Below are 22,357 nucleotides of genomic sequence, written 5' to 3' on the forward strand. Positions count from 1 at the left end.
GACTACTACCCCCAGCAGGATACTAACACGACACCAGGGATGGAGAATGTAAAAATGAATAAATCCATCATTTCTATTTCTTTCGGGCTCCATGATCCATTGTTTTATACATTTAGCAAAGTGGGAGTGGCCAAACTGTGAGCCCCGCCCACTGACAACTATGTAAAATGATGTAATTAGCATACAGCTCCTTAAATTACTGGCCCGAAAAAATAGATTCATAGAGATAGCTGCCGTTTCATGCTACAATATAAAAATATGTAGCAACAGCCAATAAAAGATGGACAAAGCTAGAAAACATATCTACACACCATGTCATGGTCGACTATACATTTTTACAGGGATGTCAATTTAACATTTTTATTAATGAGATTGCAGTTTTAGAAACATACATTAATTTGCATATAACACAATGGCTGGATCAAACCAGCTTAAACCAGATCAAATCAGATTGAAAAGCGCTGCCTATGGCAGAACCGATGACATCACAATCATGATGACATCACACCATTCTTTACAGCAGCACTGAGGACCCTACGCCTCAGTTTTTCTCAACACTTCGGTGAGGAAAGACATTTCTGCGGCTGGCTAGCTACTTCTTTGCTTTATTTTATTTACTCTTTTCTACAAGGGCCCGGTTGACGTCCAAGACTCAACATGGGATCCAGTAGAAAGAGAAAAAAAACAACAACACCATCGAGAGAAGACAGACAAAATGGAGAGGAGAAAAAGAAGATAACACCAAAATGGAGAGGAATTGCCATAGAGGATCCACAGGAGGGATGCAGCCAGCAGGTGAGCAAGGCCCAACCTGCTACTCAGCTGCCTAAAAACACCTCATTTCTTTATGGACTGCAGAACCAGTGGAGAAGGTTTGCAGGATTCATAAAGAAGAAGAAAACATACATCCTTAAAAAAGGAAGACAACTTTGGGGAATTGATGACCCCAATAAAACAACAACCAAAAATCAAAGCTCAGTCAAGGGCTCCAAAAATAAGATAGGATCTCGCAAAAGGGAAACAGAAGACCACGGTGCACCCACTAAAAGACCAAAAGTAGAAAGTGCAACAACTACAAAATCAAAAGAACCAAATGTTGCATTTGAAGTGGGAGAAACAACAGAGAAGCGCCAAAATGGGAGAAAAAGACCCTTTACAGATAGCAGATCCAAAATGAACATGAATGAACTGGAGCCAAGGAAGAAGGCTAAGCTAGACAGCGACTACTCTCATAAAGAGAGCACAGAAGAAGGGGAAAAGGCCACAGCGCCTTTAACGGTGGACAAATTTACATTCCATCATGTTCTCGGAGAAGGTGGCTTTGGAAAGGTGATGCTGGCAACAGACTCTATACGGAAAGAACGTGTTGCCATCAAAGCAGTAGAAAAGAGATCAGCACTATGGTGGTCGTCAGGATTAGAAGAAGGCGAATTCCTGCAGATTGCTCAGGAGAGCATCTTTCTGGTTCACGGCTATGGAGCTTTTCATACTCAGAACTACATCTACTTCGTCATGGAGCTGGTCACTGGCGGGACTCTCTATGACTTGATTGAAGAGAGACAATGGCTAAGCCTCTGCACTGTACGATTTCTAGTTGCAGAGATGGTATGTGGAATACAGTTCCTCCATTCCAAAGGCATCGTTCACAGAGACCTGAAAGCCGATAACATCCTCTTGACTACAAAAGGCCACATTAAGATCACAGATTTTGGTCTTGCTATCAGAGTCACAAGAGAAGGAGACATTCACGGGACCCCTGCACCAGAGAAGATCACTGGTGAGCCGTATTATGCTGCAGAAGACTGGTTTTCTTTAGGCGTAATTACCAATGGCCTAGTAGCCGGTTGTAGACCTGCAGAGACGGTTGCACAAGTCACTGACATGGTCCAAAAACAAGAAACATCTGAAAACTTTGACCATGCTGCTAAAGACTTGTTAACTGGGCTCCTGTGCAAGGACAAGTCTCTAAGATTAGGGATGAGAGGCAACATACGTGAGCATACCTTTTTCTCTTCAATTAACTGGGATGAACTGGAATCAGGAAAAACAGAGTCACCACTCAAAATCAGTGAAGACACCATGGAAGAGTATGTGACAAGGCAGATATCGGTACCACACAGTGAGGCTGAGAAGAAGCAGCCAATCATGAACCAAGAGCTGTTCGAGAAGGTCTCATTTGTCTGTCCAGCTTGGAGTGCACACTACCACACTGCTCCAATGCACCCAGACCCTTAGCCCGATTGCCTTTCTGTTTCCTGATTCAGCTAAGCCAAGAGCCTAATCTAGCAGGATAAAGGAGGACTGCTCAACAGGTAGGTGCATCAGATATAGAATATGTTCATCTGTTTAGATTTCCAAAATCTTAACGTATTCCTTAAAATATTCCTGATTGCTCTGACTTTAGTTGACTTTGGTAAATGGTAAAACTCTTACATATTTTAGGCAATTTTTCTTTAGTTTTCATATATAGCCATTTTAGTGCCAGTGAATATATATAATTAGATGACTAGAAATGATATATATATATATATATATATATATATATATATAAATATAGACTCAAATGCTGTTAGTTCCTGTAGGGTCATTTATTCTTAGTCACCCTAGATGACTTGAACATGTGATCTTTATCATTGCAGTCTATGGGGGAATCACCATGTACCTATCCACCCCTCCCTCAGACAGGGCTTTATAGGGACATTGCTATGGCAGGCCCTGGGAGGGTATCATTCCTGTAAAATAACCGCTTAGATGCTGTGGCATCTGAGGGGGTGTCTGCTGTGTAACAAAGTAGGCAAATTGATGCTATGTCACCTTCCCAGCTTCTATCTTTAAAGACCCGACATCTGGTGTACATGTACAGTATATGGAAAAAAGTGATCTGTCATAAAAGTAAACATTAGTTAGCTTAAGTTTTTAGAGGGTATGCATTTTCTCAGAAAACATTTTTATTATTTATTTCTTTCCAGAGTACGAGGTCTGGTCTACAGCATGAAGTCACACAGTGACAGGAAGGAATAGCTGAGACTTGGAAAAGTTTCCTTATGGTAAGAGAATAGAAGTATTGATTCTGTAGACACAGGAGATGAGGATCTCACTTATTAGAGACTAGTAGAAGAATGAGGAGAAGTGAGCAGCGTGTGTGTTCCTCTGATCCCAACCTCATCTATCAATTCAGCAGACTGCATATGGTGCAAATATAGATTCTATACTGCATTACAGCTAGATTTATTATACTTTAAATATGAGGCCCTTCGTGTAGATTTAGTTAAAATTGTATAAGGACATTAGCACGAGGCAACCTCATTCATCTGGGTCCACACACTATATCTATATAGTACAATAGGACGCTGGGTCTTTGTGCTTCTTGTTGGTGTCCACTTTTTTAACTCAAGTTCCTGATTTACCTTCTCATCCACAGTCATCCATCTTCCTGCCTATGTGCTGTAGAAAAAAGATCATCTATGGACCTCTAGTGAAACCAAGATACTCTGAAGGCATGGACAACTACTGGTGATTCTTCCAATGCTGAGCAGGTAAGGAACTACAAGATTTAACTACAATGTCAACTTCTTTACAAGTTCACAGAACTCATTTTACACAGGAATCTTATTCCAAATCCCAAATTTATAGATCAACCACACAATAATTTTCCTATCCCGTTCTAGAACATACTGTATACAGGAATACCTTTAATGCACATTCGATTGACCAAACAGGTTTTATTTTACAGGACTATCCTCCAGCCTCAGATGCCGAATTCCTGACCACCAGCTGTCAGATCCTCCTCCTCTCCAGGAAGCTGATTGTCATCTATCAGCACTTTTTCTCCTCCAAGATGCTGACCAACATCTCAGCACCCGTCTGTCTTCTCCAATATGCTGACCAACATCTCAGCACCTACATAGTGCTATCAACATCTCAGCACCTGTCATCTACAGAATGCTGACCACCATCTCAGCACCTGTCATCTACAGAATGCTGACCACCATCTCAGCACACTTTGTATTCAGAGAGCTGATCATCCTCCATCAGCTCTTCTACTGCTGGACATCATCTATGCCACCATTCTCCACAAAACTGTCCACCACCTATCTGTACCATCTCCAAAAGCTGACCACCATCTGTCAGCACCCTTCTTCAAAAGATTTACCATCAGCTCAGCTTTATCACGTGTCATCATTGAGGAAGCTGAGCAAAAGTACCTGTTCATACCATCCTGCAGGTACCTGTTCCATCAATTCAGCTGATCACCATCTATCAGCATTATTCTTTAACATAAATAAAAAAAATATATAATTATACTGAGTCTTTATTGATCTCACATCACAAATGAAAACTTCCTATAAATGTAAAAAATTGCGAGAAAAAATCTCCAGGGAGGGACAAATGATACAAAATATTCTTCTTTTATCCAAAATATATATATGTATATATATATCTACATCACTATAATGTAAGAGAGGAGGAGAGACGCACTGATGGGAAGGACCGCTAGTAGGAGGAGTATAGGGGGCAGCGTGAAGGCTTATCTCCAGTGTTTGTGCAGGGATCACAACCCTAGTCTTGGTAGGATACAATACTGTAGTTAAGGGCTTGCTGCCCGTCCTGGTCGGTTCCCGGCCGGGCCAACGATAAAGAGACTGTGGAAGAAAGAAGAAAAAAGTTCAGTGTGCTGCCCGTCTGAATAGGGTAAGTATGGTCCGTATATTGGAACCACAGAATATATTAGGATGATAGATGACGCGTTTCGGAGCCGGACTAGCTCCTTCTTCAGATCGCATCCAATAGTCAATTGTTAAAAAGACATACATTTAAAGAGCTGAGCGTGCCAATTGAAGGGGGTGTGCCAGGGGGATCTAAATAAACAAAATGGAGAGGTGGGACCTGCAGCCATCAGACATTGGGGGCATATAGTAGCGATGTGCCACAAATGCATGAGATGGCACAATCACTTTAAGTTCATACAAAACACATACAGGACCACATTTTCTTAATAAAGCCCTGCACTGGCGGTGGATCTGCTGCAGGTATGTATTGGCGCTGGTCTCTACATAACTTCGGCAGATCCACCGCCGCTTCTAAATGTAAGACAGCTTCAGTAAACAGGTGTTTAAAGTGGTCTCTAAAACCTGCTGCTTCTCACAAGTAAATCCAGACTAAGCTAAAGGTGAAGCCTAGAATGTATGGGCTCATAGAACAGTTTGGGGGCGGGGCTACATTCTCTAAGAAGCCTATACATTCTGGCCACAACCCTAAACTAAAGTGGATGAAACCCTGACTACAAAGCTCCTCTCTCAGAGGGGAAAGCTAGTTCCCTCTTCTGAGCCAGGCCAAAGAGAGGAATGCTCAGGTCACCAGATGGTTCTTATCTTTGCAAAACTTTAAGTTTTCCGTGGAACACAGGGCAGGCAGGTTACAGGGAAACGCGGATGCCCTGTCCCGGGTCCACTGTCTGACAAGTGTTCACCCCCTCAGGGTTGAACAAAGGGGGGAGGTATGTAAGAAGGAACAATGGGCCATCATTGATGGAAGATACGCGTCACCGAGGTTCCTGGCCTCGGTGAGGTAAGAACCGGGTTTTTCCCTGAAGTGTCAGTTTTGCAGTTGCAGTCTGACGCTTCAGCTGTTAGTATGGCTGTAAAGCAGATCCGGTTCTTATGGGGAGCAGCCAAAGAGCAGGGTGGGTGGATGTTCCCCACGGTTCCAGGCCGGGTTTTGGCTAGGATATAAAAACCCAGCCAGCATGTTCAGCTGGTGTGGATTATCCTCCATGACAGAGGAGCTGAGGAGTCTGTGTCTTGAGACACTGAGGCCATCTATTTGTGAGAGCCGCATGCTGGGGAAACAGGCCTCTAAAGCCTGCTGTGGACTGCAGGTGGAAAACTGCTGACCAGGTGAAGGTTTTTAGCACTGTGGACTTTGTGTGGTGTGAACAGGCACCAAAACTGAACATCGTTACTTTTGGCTTGTTTTTTCCTATGTGTGAATAAACACTGAACTTTGCTTTACAACCAGAGCGAATCCCCACAATATATAGAAAGACCTAATTGAGTTTAAACACCATGTTAATAAGAACCACATTGGGTATATGTATGAACTGCAGATGTATTCATCAAAACATGCATATGCGTTTTCAATGCGTTATTGATGCGTTTTTGATGCGTTTTCTTCATTTTAGATGTCTATATCTTGCTCTATTAATCATATACATACCCCATCAGTTATATACCTGCTGTAAGAGCCTCACACTGTAATGGAAATCAGAGGGACTTATGTAAGATATATAAAATCTGTAATCTTACAAATAATCACTCCTAATTAGATGGGTCATATAGGCAATAAATATGACATATTGAGTGTTTCCCACATATCTTATTCCCTATTTCAACCGACTTGATAAATCATATGTCAAATATACTGTAATCATACTTGTATGATCTTATCTATTTTTCATTTTTCTTTCCTTTTTCTTTATTCTTTTTAAGTACTGCACTCATCTAAATGCTGTTTCCTTGTGTCATTCCTTTATTTATTTTCATATGTCTGTTTTTCTTATTCACATGACAAATACTTTACCCAAAAAGTACAAAGTTAGAAAAGAGGCGTATTTTATATTTGTATATACTTTTCATATTATTTAAAAAAAATTATTGTTCTTTTTGAGGGATTATTGTTATTATGTATTGAATAAATAATTTTGGGTATCTACATATGGTACGGTTCCTTGGAGTGCCAGGCATTTGAGTGCCCGCCATACCATTACTGTTCCACTACAATAATTATATTCCCCCTGAACTATAAAAAGCTAACTCTGGCTGGAAGAGAAAAAAAAACACAGAATTTTAAAAAGGCTGATTTTGCCAGATTTACGGCAGCATTTCTGGGCGTAGACTGGAAGTATCTATTGTCAAATAATACCACAGAGGATAAATAGGAGAACTTTAAATCCACATTGGGTAATTACACTGCAAAATGTATTCCTGTGAGTAACCAATAAATGGCTAAAACTACACCCCCCATGGCTTACAGCTACTGTAAAAAGGACAACACATGACAAAAAAGGGCATTTAAAAAATACAAATCTGAGGCTTGAGCTATAGCCTTTGAAATTTACTAAGCTTAAAAACTGTAAAAATGAGATAAAACGCATGAACGGCAGGTGGCAAAAAAAAGCAAAACAAATCACCAAAATCTCTTTGCTGAAAAAAAACAAGGTCAGAGCAGGTAGGTCCCTAAATAATGCTTACGGGTGGATGGTCACTGAGGATAAGGAAAAGGCAGATTTACTAAATGGATTTTTTAGCTCTGTATATATAAAAGAAGAGAAAGGAGCTGATATCTGTAGTGCTGGGGCTGTTAGTGCATCCGGTGATATACTCAACTGGAAAAAATATAGATATGGTCCAAGCTAAGATAAATAAGGTAAATGCGAACAAGGCTCCGGGTCCAGATGGATTACACCCAAGAGTTCTTAAAGAACTCAGTTCAGTCATTGCTGTGCCCCCCTTCATAATTTTGAGAGATTCTCTAGGGACTGGTACAGTGCCAAGTGACTGGTGCAAGGCAAATGTGGTGCCCATATTCAAAAAGGAAATATCAACAGACCCTATGGGCAGTCCAGGGTATCTGAAATAGAGTAAACAAATGACGGAAAGCTATAAAGACCCTATTTCTGACCTAATTTATATAAAACAGAACCTTTATTGATGATGACAAAAATAAGTGAGTTATTTGCCCCAAGTAGTGTGAATTAAAATGACATACCCTCTCAGTTACTGTATAAATGTATCAATCGCAATCAGTATAGTGCTGTGGGTATTATTAGGGGTCTGGCTTAGAATTTTCTAATTTCATACATCCATATGGTAATTAACTTAAGGGTGTCATATATATGAAGTATTATGGAGTCTGGAGAGGAAAAAGTTCCCTTTTTTTCCCTGTTATGGACCCTAAGGGCTATTTCTTATAATTGCTTGGCCTCAAGATGCTGACTAGGCCTCAAGATGTCAGTGGTACCTATTTTATATTCCACAATATTATCTCACAATAGTGAGATAGGTAGAAGCCTGGACAGAGGGGCAGCTGTGGATATAGCAAGGTAAGTAGAAGCCTGGACAGAGGGTCGGCTGTGGATATAGTGAGGTAAGTAGAAGCCTGGACAGAGGTGCAGCTGTGGATATAGTGAGGTAAGTAGAAGCCTGGACAGAGGTGCAGCTGTGGATATAGTGAGGTAAGTAGAAGCCTGGACAGAGGGGCAGCTGTGGATATAGTGAGGTAAGTAGAAGCCTGGACAGAGAGGCAGCTGTGGATATAGTGAGCTAATTAGAAGCCTGGACAGAGGGGCAGCTGTGGATATAGTGAGGTAAATAGAAGCCTGGACAGAGGGTCGGCTGTGGATATAGCAAGGTAAGTAGAAGCCTGGACAGAGAGGCAGCTGTGGATATAGTGAGGTAAGTAGAAGCCTGGACAGAGGGGTGGCTGTGGATATAGTGAGGTAAGTAGAAGCCTGGAGAGAGGGGTAGCTGTGGATATAGTGAGGTAAGTAGAAGCCTGGACAGAGGGGTGGCTGTGGATTTAGTGAGGTAAGTAGAAGCCTGGACAGAGGGGCAGCTGTGGATATAGCGAGGCAAGTAGAAGCCTGGACAGAGGGGCAGCTGTGGATATAGCAAGGTAAGTAGAAGCCTGGACAGAGAGGCAGCTGTGGATATAGTGAGGTAAGTAGAAGCCTGGACAGAGGGGCAGCTGTGGATATAGCGAGGTAAGTAGAAGCCTGGACAGAGGGGCAGCTGTGGATATAGCAAGGTAAGTAGAAGCCTGGACAGAGATGCAGCTGTGGATATAGTGAGGTAAGTAGAAGCCTGGACAGAGGGGTGGCTGTGGATATAGTGAGGTAAGTAGAAGCCTGGACAGAGGGTCGGCTGTGGATATAGTTAGGTAAGTAGAAGCCTGGACAGAGGGGCGGCTGTGGATATAGTGAGGTAAGTAACTATTTTATATTCCACTAGCCTACAGCTACAATATGGTTCTGCTGTGGCCTCCTTCACAGTGATTTATGTGGATGTCCGTTCCTCTACCAACGCTGTGGAGAACAGGCAGTATAACTGTAGCCATTCTTTTCAGCTCCAGTAGAATCACAACTGTGAACTTGTGTCACAGGTATTAGATTCCAAGTTACCACTGACTAAAGACTGAGCACCAAGGTATCTAATTGTCATCTACAGTAGTGGAGATGAATCTTCTGCAGCCATAGGTCTAAACCACTGCAGTATTTGGAATCAGTGGCAGCATTGTCATCAGTACTTATTGATCGCAACTTTATATACCACTGGCAACAACTATTAGATTCACTAAATGACTTCTAATTGTATCTCACTGACAGCTGCTATGTGATTCAGCTACACTGTCAGGAGGAACTGCAACCGGAGCATCACAGTAGGTACCAGGCCACACACTTTGCATTTCACACCCTGCATCTAATTCCCGTTTTGGCAACAAAGCCCTATAGAATTGTTGATGGCAGTGTGTCTGTGCAGTAAGCCGGATTGGGACTAATGCACACTGGCGCAAGATTAATAGTTTTTAGTTTGTGATGCCAATAGCAGCTTGTGCAGGTTATAGTCTCAGGGCCCTTTTAAGATGATGTAACTCACGTACCAGGTGAGGAATGCCAGAGGGGGATAATGTCTCTGTATAGCAGGTATGGTAGTGTCAACGGTGTTTCCTACCTTGGTACGGCTGGACTCCTGGATCCTGGCTCACTTGCAATAAATTGAGTGTTGTTATTAGGAGTCATTGAGGAACTTTGGTAGCAGTAAATGAGATCCAAACAGGTAATATGATCCAACTTGTCTTTACTGAATGGCAGCTTTAAATCCATATAAGTTACAGCAATAGTCTTGGGTCCCAGCAGGTATAGGCAATGTATGGCAGGGATCAGTATCTCTTCTGCTTCTATACTATGTGCCTGGAGAATCTGGCAGGTATTTATCTTCTGCTCTGTCTGTCTTCTGCTTGGTGTGGGCCTGACTAGCTGAGGAGGGATTTGGCTTCTCCTGGACTCTGAATATGTACTCACAGCTTGGCTCACAGGGAATGCTTCTTCCTGGAGGCTGGAGATGGCTGCTTTTCTTGTCAACCAGCTGAGGCTGATGGCTCAGGCTGGGAAGAGCGATCTTTGCCTCAGCCGAGGCTGGATCCTAGGTTGGGATCCCCGTTTCTGGGAGCTCCTACCAACACAGCCTTCCCCAAGCAGGGGGGCTGGTACACTAACTAGAACTTTCTTTCCTCCCTATGAGGCAGGAGGTGGGAACATTCCACACCTCCTCAAAGAGGGGGGGGGGGAGCTAGATTGGAATGTACTATTCCAGTCTAGATATGCTAAACTGCACTAAACACATTGCTGCCACCTGCTGGTGTACATGGAAATCACAGCAATTATATGAAACAGGCATAGAAAATGCACATAATGGAGAATGCGGTGTTAGATTACACAAGATGACAAAATATACACCTGACATGTTGTAGCAGGGAAACAGAGTTTAGTAACATACTCTGGGATGTTACATCTGCAGTACGTACTGCCATTAGTATGTGAACTGAGAGATATGAATGAAAATAAGAAACAGGATAACTCCCCCCAACATGTTTCGCCATGAAACCAGTGTCATCAGGGGTTAGAAGATGGTAGCAATCAGATTACAGATATCGTTAGCCTTTTATCCTACAAAGGCATTAACTATGAGAACGTGAATCCAATCAGGAGTAAGCGCTTGCTAAACTGTCAGGGAGACTTACCCATGATCCGAGAAGGGCTCTAGGTCCTCCACAGGTAATTATAGACCAGTAAGCTTAACTTCTGTTGTGGGAAAAATGTTTGAAGGACTCTTAGGGACTAAGCTATGTAGTACATAGTGAGACAACCTCTTTAATGCCTATGAAAATGTGTAGAAATCTAGGACTCATTTCTTTTTTTCCCCAAAATTCCTATCCCCACCTATTCCTTGGCAGAACTTGATGGACTTATGTCTTTTTTCAACTGTATTAACTATCTAATAAAGAAACTGTCTGTACTATCTTTCCTATAGTTTGGAGACAAGATGGTAGCCTAGTAAAACGTGTGTTGAAAAGATATCACAAAATGGCGGTATGCATAAGATGGTGGTTCAACTGTTTAATCTTGTCATTCAACATAAAATGGTGGATATATTTCTCTCTTGAGTATCTGTACTCTCACTTTAAGTTATTTAAGCACTTTAGGATCTCTCTGAGAGGTATATCTGAGGTCTAACTAATAGTTCACTTGCAGTATGCAGTTAGCAGTGACTATTTGCAGATTGGTTCAGTATGATCTGGTATGGTTGTATGCAATTTGGATTGCAATATGTTTGTATGGTATTTGTAGTAGTTCACAGTTTGCAACTGTAGCTTGCAATTTGTATTTGTACTTTGCAATCGAATTTGTATGGTAAACACATACATATCTAGTTCAGTATACAGTTAAAACGCAGCTCTCAGTGGAGTGAATGTTTCTTCAGCTCCTGTCTCTGGTGAATAATGATTCTAGCAGCTCCTGCTAGGGGAATACCCAGACAGGCTGTGTGTGAGGCTGGCTGTGATTGCTGAAAACTCTTGCTTGTGTGAGAAGCTGGCAGTGATTGGTCTAGACTTCTACCCAGTGTCACTGAGTTTACCTTACATTACAAAATTAATCTTAAAGGCATATTATCTTTTTCTGCTTCTGTGAACACAAAATATAACAGTAATATGACATCCAAAACATGATGTCACAGTAAATAACTCTGCTTTTGTCTTTAACACATAAACATAGGAACTGTATTAAGGCTATTGGCAGGTCTAGCTGTATACACATATAAGGCTATACTAGCAACCTAGGACAGGTCTTAGCTGGCCAGCTACAAACAGACCTGAGCTTTCAATTTCAACCAACAGCTCCACATTTGACCACAGCATCTGAAGGGTTAAATGACTGCATTTGGCGATTCGCACAGAGTGTCTGCTGCTTTAGGCTAGGGCTACATGGCGACTTCTTGACGCTCAACATTTTTTACAATGACATGACTGCAACACGACAGTTGCAAAAAAAAAAAAAAACAACCAAGTTGGACTTTTCTTCGACTGTCAAACACCATTGACCATCATTATAAAAAATGTTGCGCGACATCGGTGCCACACATGTTGTAATGTAGTTGTACCCTTTTTGTCACGTGACACATGTCACCGTGTAACCCTAGCCTTAGGCCTCTTTCACACTGACGTGTGCGGCCCGTTGCCGTACTGCCTGCCGCAAAATGTGGCCCGCAATATACGGGAGCCATTCCGTGGGCATTCCGCATCACGGATGCAGACCCATTCACTTGAATGGGTCCGCAAATCCGGAGATGCGGAATGGTGCGGAACGGAACGGAACCCTACGGAAGCACTACGGAGTGCTTCCGTTGGGTTTCGGCCCGTACTTCCGTTCCACAAAAAGATAGAACATGTCCCATCTTTTTGCGCAACGGCAGGATTGCGGACCCATTTAAGTGAATGGGACTGTGCTCGTGCATTGCGGCTCGCATTTTGCGGGCCGCAGCACGACCACGGGCCGCACACGCCAGTGTGAAAGAGGCCTTAAGCAGCAAGCACCCTGCAGCTATGACGCCCGCTCCGTTCTATGAGATACACATTGTACACTGCACTTTGTTCAAATTGTATACAATTTTTAATCTGTATTTGTTGGTGTGTCTAATAAACTTTATATTTTTGATCATCTTGGATTGTCGGATGTGCATATATGGGGTGGTGCTTATGACTCTCCCTTGGGTCAGTTGATATTGCCCGCTCCGTTCTAGTCATGCAGCGGTATTCTGGTTTGAAAAATGCTGAATATTTTTTGTGGGATAACCCCTTTTAATAATTTTGGCACAACTTACTCTGGCGTATGAAACACTAGCTTAATAACTTCTCTTCTATATCTCCGGATTGATGCTGGTACCAAATTCGTGTGATATAAAAGTTTATAAATCTAATTTACTTTTACGTTAATTATCCCACATCTTTATCTAGTACATCAGTACAGAATGCCACAGAAGGCGGCTTTGCTCTTCCTGGCGTCCTCCCTTTTCACGATTTGCCTGACTACCACCAGGGGGCAGTAATTGACACTTTTGGCCTTTTATATGTCATTTATGGTGTGTGAGCGTTTATTAATGATTTATGTTTTCCTGTACAGGGCGGTTTCACAGCTAGAGCTTTATGACCGCGGCTAGATGTTTGCTCACAGCCAATAAGGAATGATACTGCTTTGTGTGTGTGTGTGTTTTTTTTCCCACTTTCGGTGAATTTTATTTTTGGAGTCCATAACTTTTTTTTAAAAAAATGCAGCACACTCTAGGTACAGCACTTTTTTCATGCATCTTCCCATAGATTTTTCTGGAAAAAAAATAAAAATTCTTGTACAATACCCATTAAGGTCTTATTTATTTTTATTTTTTAGGGTGCGCTTACTTGTCACAGAATTTTCCATCAGACGTGCAGATTTTTACAAAGCTGCGGATTTTTTGGCGTGAATTATGGTGCACGTTTTGTTGCGGAATTCCTGTATGAGAATCTCTCCATTCAATTCAATGGGAAACTGATGCTGCAGATGAAAATGCTGCATTTTTCCACAGAATTTTCCACTGCAGAATCAGTTTCAATGGAGAGATTCTCATACTGAAAGGGTCTTGATGTTGCAACTTTTCTAGCGGAAAATTTCACCGCGTGCGAGTGCACACTTAGGCCCCTTTCACACGGGCAAGAATTCCGCATGGGTGCAAGGCGTGAGGTGAACGCAATTGCACCCGCACTGAATCTGGACTCATTCACTTCAATGGGGCTGTGCAGATGAGCAGTGATTTTCACGCATCACTTGTGCGCAGTGGCGGATCCAGGGGGGGGGGGCAACGGGGCAATTGCCCCCCCCCCCCGAGCTGGCGGCGGGCGGCGGCGGCGGCAGCGGGGCACAGGGAGATGAGCGCTTCCATTGTGGAAGCGCTCATCTCCAGTCATCTGTATCGCCATCCTCAGGACAGCGATACAGATGCCTGCCTGTGCTGCGGTAGGGGAGGGAGAGGCGTGTCCCTTTCCCTTCCTCTGATAGGCTGCTGGCCTAGTGCCTGCAGCCTATCAGAGGCCGGCGCAGGCGGCGCGATGACGTCATCGCGCCGCCTGAGCCATACAGCGTGGGACACAGGCCTGAAGAGGCCTGCATCGCATCGCTGACATGGAGGTAAGTATGTGTGGGTTTTTTTTTTCTTCATTATATACAATATTTTTACTGGCACCTGGGGGCGGCTATGACTGGCAAAGGGGGGGCTATTACTGGCAAAGGGGGGGCTATTACTGGCAAAGGGGGGGCTATTACTGGCAAAGGGGGGGTCTCTTATTTCTGCCAAAGGGGGGTCTCTTATTACTGGCAAAGGGGGGGCTGTTATTACTGGCAAAGGGGGGCTGTTATTACTGGCAAAGGGGGGCTCTTATTACTAGGGGCTGTTATTACTGGAGGCTCTTATTACTGGCTCAGAGGGGCTGTTATTACTGGCACAGAGGGGCTCTTATTACTGGGGGCTGTTATTACGGGCACAGAGGGGCTCTTATTACTGGGGGCTGTTATTACTGGCACAGAGGGGCTCTTATTACTGGGGGCTGTTATTACTGGCACAGAGGGGCTCTTATTACTGGCACCGGGGGGGCTGCTATTACTGGCACCGGGGGGGCTGCTATTACTGGCACAGGGGGGCTATTATTACTGGCACATGATTGGGGGCACTATAGGGGCATCTACTGAGGCCACAAAGAAGGGGTATTTTATATGGGCTCTCTGTACAGTACAATTTTATACTGGGACACATTATGGTGGGTACTATGGGGAAGGGGGGAGAGGAGTACTATGGGGTCATCTACGGGGGGCACTAAGAAGGGGTATTTTATACTTGCAAATTATGGGGGACACTGAGGGCATCTACTGGAGCATTTTATACTGGTACATTATGGGGGGCACTAGGAGGAAGGAGGGTGTGGAGGACTATGGGGTCATTTACTAGGGGCACTATATAGGGGTATTTTATACTGGCACATTATGGGGGCACTATGGGGACATTAGCTCAACTGGGGGCATTACAAGGGGGTATTTTTTGCACTGTCACATTATAAGGAGAATTATTACTACTGGGGGGGGGGCATTATGGTGGGCTTTATTACTCCCCCATGGTATGACCCCCTAGTAGCAGCACCAGCCTCTCCCTGCTCTGATATTCCTCTGCCCCTTCTCCAAATACTTATTATGAAATCTTTCTCATTAGGATAAAACACATCAGCTCCGCCGAGCCCCCGGCCAAAGTGTGGAAGTGGCGTCCGAGATCCCCAAGGGCCAAGTAACAGTAAGTGTTCATGTGAAATATGATCGTTATACACATATAGCATACACTGTGGAGTCTGTTCTATAAGCACCATTGTTTTGTGGCGGCGGACAGAAAATAATCTGAAAGTGCCCCTCCCGAGACCAGGCTCTGGATCCGCCACTGCTTGTGCGTTGAGTGAAAATCGCAGCATGCTCTATATTCTGCGTTTTTCACACAACCCAGGCCCCATAGAAATTAATGGGTCTGTGTGAAAATCGCAAGCAAGTGCGGATGCGGTGCGATTTTCACACATGTTTGCTAGGAGATTATAGGGATGGAAGCAACCCCATTAAAGTCTAATCACTGTAGTATTTTCCCTTATAACATGGTTATAAGGGAAAATAATAGCATTCTTAATACAGAATGCTTAGTAAAATGTTGCTTGAGGGGTTAAAAAAATAAAAATAAAAATTAACTCACATCATCCACTTGTTCGCACAGCCAGCATCGTCTTCTTTCTTCTTCTTTCAGGACCTGCAAAAGGACCTTTGATGACGAAATCTTCTATCTTCATTCAGCAGGACCTGTGCTGACGTCACAGCGCTCACCGCGTAGTGACTGTGATTACGTCAAAGGTCCTTCTGCAGGTCCTGAAAGAAAAAGAAGGAAGACGATGCTGGCTGTGCGATCAAGTGGATGAGGGGAGTTATTTTTATTTTTTTTTATGTACGCCTCAATGGACATTTTACTAAGCATTCTGTATTAGGAATGCTATTATTTTCCCTTATAACCATGTTATAAGGGAAAATAATAAAATCTACAGAACACCTAACCCAAACCCAAACTTCAGTGAAGAAGTCCGGGTTCGGGTCTGGGTACCACATTCAGTTTTTTATCACGCACGTGCAAAACGCATTGCACCTGCGCGATAAAAACTGAACATCGGAACTCAATTGAAGTCAAAACTGACTGAAATTGCTTGCGCACTCGCGCAGGTTTCCCGCAAGGCACACACGACGCATCCGGAGAAAATCCGAGATGCCCATGTGAAAGAGGCCTTATAAACCCAAAAAACTGCAATAGTGCGAATATGTTTGACTTTGTGGTGTTTTTTTTTTTTTTTAAAACATGATTTTAATGTCTGGATGGTAAACTTACTGATAAAATTTTCAGGGAGAAAATCCTAAAAATTCTCTCTATATTATGTACAGGTGTTATGTATCCCTTCTTGTCTTACATACAGACGGTCAGGCACACCAAGACCTAAATGTACAAAAGTAATTGGAATTTTTTTTACAAAAATGAAGCTGAAGAGGTTTTCCAAATAAAATAAGTGGCGGTATATTTCTAGAATACTGATCGAAGGGGATCTGTAGAATAAAATAACCAGCCTGAGGATTTTGCTGATCGCTGAGGGTCTCGGGGATCGATGAAACATGGATGGTCCACCCATAAACAATCAATATTTTGAGATGGTTTCCACAGGATAGGCAATTAACCCCATAAGGACGCGCCTTACTAGTGGACATGACTTAAAGGGTTTCTGTCATGAGAAATAACGTTATGTAGCTGACTGACATCGTAGCTGCCTTCTGTGAGATCCAGCCCCCTGGATCTCACAGGCAGGAAGGCTGTAAGTGTATTACTCAGCGTAATACACTTACAGCCAATGCATTACAATACAGAAGTGTTGTGATGCATTGTAAAGGGGATCAGACCCCGAAAAAATTTAAGTCCCAGAGTGGGAGAAAAATAAAGTAAAAAAAGAAGTAATAAAATACATATTTTTTATTTTTTTTAAGTTTCAAGTAAAAAAAAAAACATTGACATATTTGGTATCGCCGTGTTCGTATCGACTGGCTCTATAAACATATCACATGACCTAACCCCTCAGGTGAACACCGTAATAAAAACGGTGTCAAAAAAAGCCATTTTTTGTCATCTTACATCACAAAAAATGTAATACTAAGCGATCAAATAGTCATACGCACCCCAAAATTATACCAATCAAACCTTCATCTCATCCCGCATAAAATAAGACCCTACCTAAGACAATCGCACAAAAAATAAAAAATCTAATATGGCTCTCAGAATATGGAGACACTAAAGCATGAGTTATTGTATAAAACTTAACTAAATAAAAAAAGTATACATATTAGCTATTGCCACGTCTATAAGAACCTGCAGTATAAAAATATCACATGATCTAAATCCTCAGGTGAACACCGTAAAAATAAAGAGTGTCAAAAAAGCCAAAAAGTGTAATACCAAGCAATCAAAAAGTCATATGCACCCTAAAATAGTACCAATCAAACCGTCATCTCATACTGAAAAAAATTTGCCCCTACATAAGACAGTCGCCCAAAAGAAAAAAAATGAAAAAACTATGGCTTTCAGAATATGGAGACACAAAAAATAGTCATATTTGGTATTGTCGCGCCCGTAACAACCTGCTCTGTAAAAATACCATATGATCTAACCTGTCAGATAAACATTGTAAAAAACAAAAAATAAAAACTGTGCCAAAACAGCTATTTTTTGTTACCTTGCCTCACAATATAGAACAAACAAAAATCATATGTACCCTAAAATAGTACCAACAAAACTGCCACCTTATCCTGTAGTTTCCAAAATGGGGTCATTATCTTGGAGTCTCTACTCTAGGGGTGCATCAGGGGGTCTTCAAATGTGACATGGCAACTTAGAATTATCCCAGTAAAATCTGCCCTCCAAAAACCATATGGCGTTCCTTTCCTTCTGCGCCCTGCCGTGTGCTGGTACAGCAGTTTATGACCACATATGGGGTGTTTCTGCAAACTACAGAATCAAGGCAATAAATATTAAGTTTTGTTTGGCTGTTAACTCTTGCTTTTTTTTTACTGGAAAAAAAGGATTAAAATGAAAAATCTGCCAAAAAGTGAAATTCTGAAATGTCATCTACATTTTGCTTTAATTCTTGTGAAATACCTAAAGGGTTACCAAAGTTTGTAAAATCAGTTTTGAATACCTTGAGTTTCTACTCTAGGGATACGCCAGACCTGGCACTACTGTGATTTTTGTTGTTGTGCTCCTCACAGAGCAGAACAGCGAACGTCACTAGCACAGATGTGCACAAAGCCTAACATACATCTCAGCTGCTGCAGAACATCATAATAGTGACAAGAGAACTACAAGTCTCATCATGACCAGTTTAAGCCTGTTTCACACTGCCAGCAGTAGTTCCATCAACCTGTTCCGGTAGAGAACGGCCCGACGCAGCTCTCCGGGTACAGTGGGGCCAGAGGGTAACTAGCAATGCCGGATCCAGAGAGCTCCGGGCCAGCAGGTTGTTCTCTGCCGGCACAGCCTGGTAAGGGCTCATGCACACGGTCGTTGTGCGGCCGTTCCGTGCATTGGGGACTGCAATTTGCGGTCCCCAATGCACGGGCAACATCCGTGCGGCGTCCGGGAAGGATCGAGACCCATTTAACTTGAATGGGTCAGTGATCCGTCCGCACCATAAAAAAATAAAACATGTTCTACTTTTTTGGGGTGTGGAGGCACGAAAAGAAACACCACGGAAGCACTCCGTAGTGCTTCTGTGGGCTTCTGATCCGTGATTCCGTTCCGCACTGCATCTCCTGGATTGCGGAACCATTTAGGTGAATGGGTCAACATCCGTGATGCGGAGTGCACACGGCCGGTGCCTATGTATTGCGGACTCGCCGCATGCGGGCCGCAATACGGACACGGCTGGGCAATGGCCATGTGCATGAGCCCTAAAACAGGTGAAAATAATGGATGGGTAAAAGAGGAGAGAACTACAACTCCCAGCATGTCCAGGCTGTTATTATGGAACACAAGTTGACATTACAGGCAGAGGGTATAAGAGGAGAGAACTACAATCCCTGCATTACCTTACTGTTATTGTACAGCATCAGTGGATATTATAAGAGGAAAGAACTAAAACTCTCAGCATGCCCAGACTGTTATTGTAGGGAATAAGTGAACATTACATGGAGAGAGATAAAGTAGGACAGAACTACAACTCCCAGTATTAGGATGTTATGGGCTATCCCAGGACACCACTTACCTCTCCCCCAGGCACACACAGAAGCTCCTCCCCGTGTAGTTCACCACATTTTCCTCTCCAACGCTGAGCTCCATCTCCCTGTCCTGGTCACATGATGATGACCAGGGTGGCCAGATGTCTGGTTTTAGGCCGGATAGTCCGGTTTTCTGTCTCCTTGTCCTCCATTCGGAACAGGGCCTGGACGGACACAGAAATGTCCACCCTTTCAGTAGCTCACGCTCAGACAGTAGCACTGCGCTATCTGAGCGTGAGCTGCAGCAACTGACTAAGGCTTCTCTCACCCCCAGTCAGTCACTAGAGTCGCAGACATGTCTCCCTGTGGCTGACTGAGGGAGAGAGAAGCACCCCGGCTGTCCCCAGCTCACCTTCCCCACAGAAATTTCTTCCCTCTTCTCCCCAGTTTTTCTACCTGGCGGTGATGGGGGAGTGGCTTCACGGGGTAGGCGTGGTGTATCAGTTTGGGGGTGTGACCGGTGAGGTCCGCCTTTCTTGGGTGAAGAAAAGTGGTGTTGCGTAAAAACGCTAAAAATGACCAGGGGGGAGGCGCCAAAAACCCTTGGATACGGATTTAGATTTAAGTGGATCCCTTTGGTGGAATCTACGGAGCCTGTGATGTTAACATATTCTGAGAAAGTGTGTGCCCTCAGAATCAGAGAATATAAAAACAAGCGTTAAGGTAGATAATGTCGTATATGATCACATATAAAATCGCAATCAGGAATTACGTATAAAATCAAAAATATTAGTGACTCACTTCACCCAGGAGGGTAATGTGGGATAAAGCTCATGCGCCTGGGTCGCCCGTAGAGATGTCAGAATCGGACAAAAGCACACTCAGGAGTCTTTTTCTTATTCTTTCCTTTTATTCCAAAGCCAGGGTAGGGGGAGTGGACAGCTCAACGCGTTTCGGGGCCTCTAGCTGGGTCCCCTTCATCAGGAGCAGATCAGGGTCATCAGGGTTAGGTTGAGACCACTGACAGCCTGCCCGCCTACACTTGATTTTTATCTATTATTTGCCTAAATTAACAGTACCTTCTTCTGCCCCCCCCCCCTAGTTTGCCCTCCTTTGGCGCCCTGCAAAGTTACTCTCGGACCCTCGATCCGAAGGTCTAGTGATTAACCCTCTCCTTTTTCTTCTCCCGCTCTGACTTTCTTGGGTGAAGCCAGTGACCACCCTAATCACAGGTCCTTCAGCTGTAAAACTACTGACACTGTAGGGCTTGCCCCATGCTGATGACATCATTGCAGGTCCTTCTGCACAGCTCGCTATGTAAGTATAATTGAGGGCGTGGCTTTCCTGCAGGGCCGGGTCCCCTTCCTCCTAGAGATCCATAGCAGCTGCGTGATCTGCCTCTATTAGGGTCCATTCACACGTCCGTAATTTGGGTCTGCATTCGTTTCAATGGGGCTGGAATGCATTTTGGGGATCCGCATCTGCATTTTGGGGATCCACATCCGTTTTTTCGGGATCCACAATTCCGTTCCTGAAAAAAATAGAATATGTCCTATTCTTGTCCACAATTGCGGACCAGAAAAGGCATTTTCAATTATAGCGTCTGTGATGTGTGGTCCGCAAATTGCGGATCTCACATTGCAGGTGTCCGTGTTTTGCGGATGCGCAAAACACTTACAGACGTGTGAATGGACCCTTAGAGTTACGCCACTGGCTCTAGGTAATCTCTGTCAATTCCCCTCCCGATCGACATTATTTTGGCGCGGCTGGGAAGGGAGTGGGATTGGCGATGCAAGGATCATAGACTAAAACCACTTGGCTCGTCTTTTCAGTCACTGGGAGTGGACTGAGCAGCATGTAAACATTCACACTGGTTCAGTCGCCTGTCTGCTTCCAATGTGGAGGCGGCAACTGACCTTTACTGTCGTGAAATCCGTAGCACTGACGAGATCTGGAAGGAAGGACTGGTTTAACCCATTGTATGCCCTCTTACATACACCATGCAAACGCTTACAGGGCTCATTACATGTCACATTAATAAAACCGGGATGCACGGTGCGAACAAGGACTAAGCTAATGTAAAAGAGTTTCTTGTTCAGAAAGCTTCACAATCAGAGTCACAAATAACATAGCAACAGAAAAGTCAACAAGTGGAATGAGGGTCCTGCTCGCAAGAGCTTACAATCTATGAGGATATAGGGGTGACACAGAAGGTAACAAGTGCTTGTTTTGTACAATGGCCCGACCATCTTCACACAATAGGGGAGTAGATATAAAGCTGCATGAGCCGTCACCAGCCGATATCTGTAGTGCTTCCAAATGCATGGGGCGTGGATCACTGACAATGAGCAGGTTCAGAAGAATGATGATTGGGGGGGGGGGGGGATAATGGTGAAGAGTTATAGCTGCATTACATCTTCTGATTTTTTGGCAGATGATCGCTAAAGAGAGTTTGTATAAACGCTCTGTAGCGATCATCTGGCAATGTAATACTGCTGCCAAATGCCCAATGAACAAGAAAAGTTAATCGGGAAATTAGCCGGCTGAATGGCGCAGGGCAAGAGCTTTTTCTGCAGATCTGGTGCCGTATCGGGTCTCTGCTAGGCAGAGGCTTCCACCTAGCAGTGTTCTCGGTGAGGTCACCGGCACTAATGGATGGGCTTTTGCGGCCAGGGCAGCGCTAAAGCCCGTCAATTAGTGCCGATGGCATCACCGGCAACACTGCTAGGCAGAAGCCTCCGCCTAGCAGTGTAAAAATGTTAACAAAAGCCCTGCCCTGCTCAGATGCTCATCTCAGAGGGGCTGCTGGGGTGAAAACGGGTATATGTCCAGGTTCAGCTCTGAACCCGGACAACCCCTTTAAGATTAGTGACTGTGATAGGCCAGCCTAAAAAGCTGTGTTTTTTGGGAGCACCCAAAACTGTGGATGTTATGATTTAAAGGGGTATT

At 43.7% G+C, this 22,357-nt stretch overlaps 1 protein-coding gene across 1 annotated transcript; it reads left to right on the plus strand.

Annotated features, from left to right (window-relative positions):
• The first annotated feature begins 657 nt into the window (after positions 1–657).
• LOC122946548 (serine/threonine-protein kinase Sgk1-like) lies at positions 658–2,235 on the plus strand. The gene has a single exon (XM_044306259.1). The coding sequence runs from the start codon at positions 658–660 to the stop codon at positions 2,233–2,235; it is 1,578 nt and encodes a 525-aa protein (XP_044162194.1).
• Positions 2,236–22,357: the final 20,122 nt, after the last annotated feature.

Source organism: Bufo gargarizans, chromosome 9, assembly GCF_014858855.1.
Source record: "Bufo gargarizans isolate SCDJY-AF-19 chromosome 9, ASM1485885v1, whole genome shotgun sequence".
Classification (NCBI taxonomy): Eukaryota; Metazoa; Chordata; class Amphibia; order Anura; family Bufonidae; genus Bufo; species Bufo gargarizans.

Excerpts from the sequence above, each read along its gene's own strand:
- LOC122946548 (XM_044306259.1), top strand. The coding sequence starts at position 658 with ATGGGATCCAGTAGAAAGAGAAAAAAAACAACAACACCATCGAGAGAA.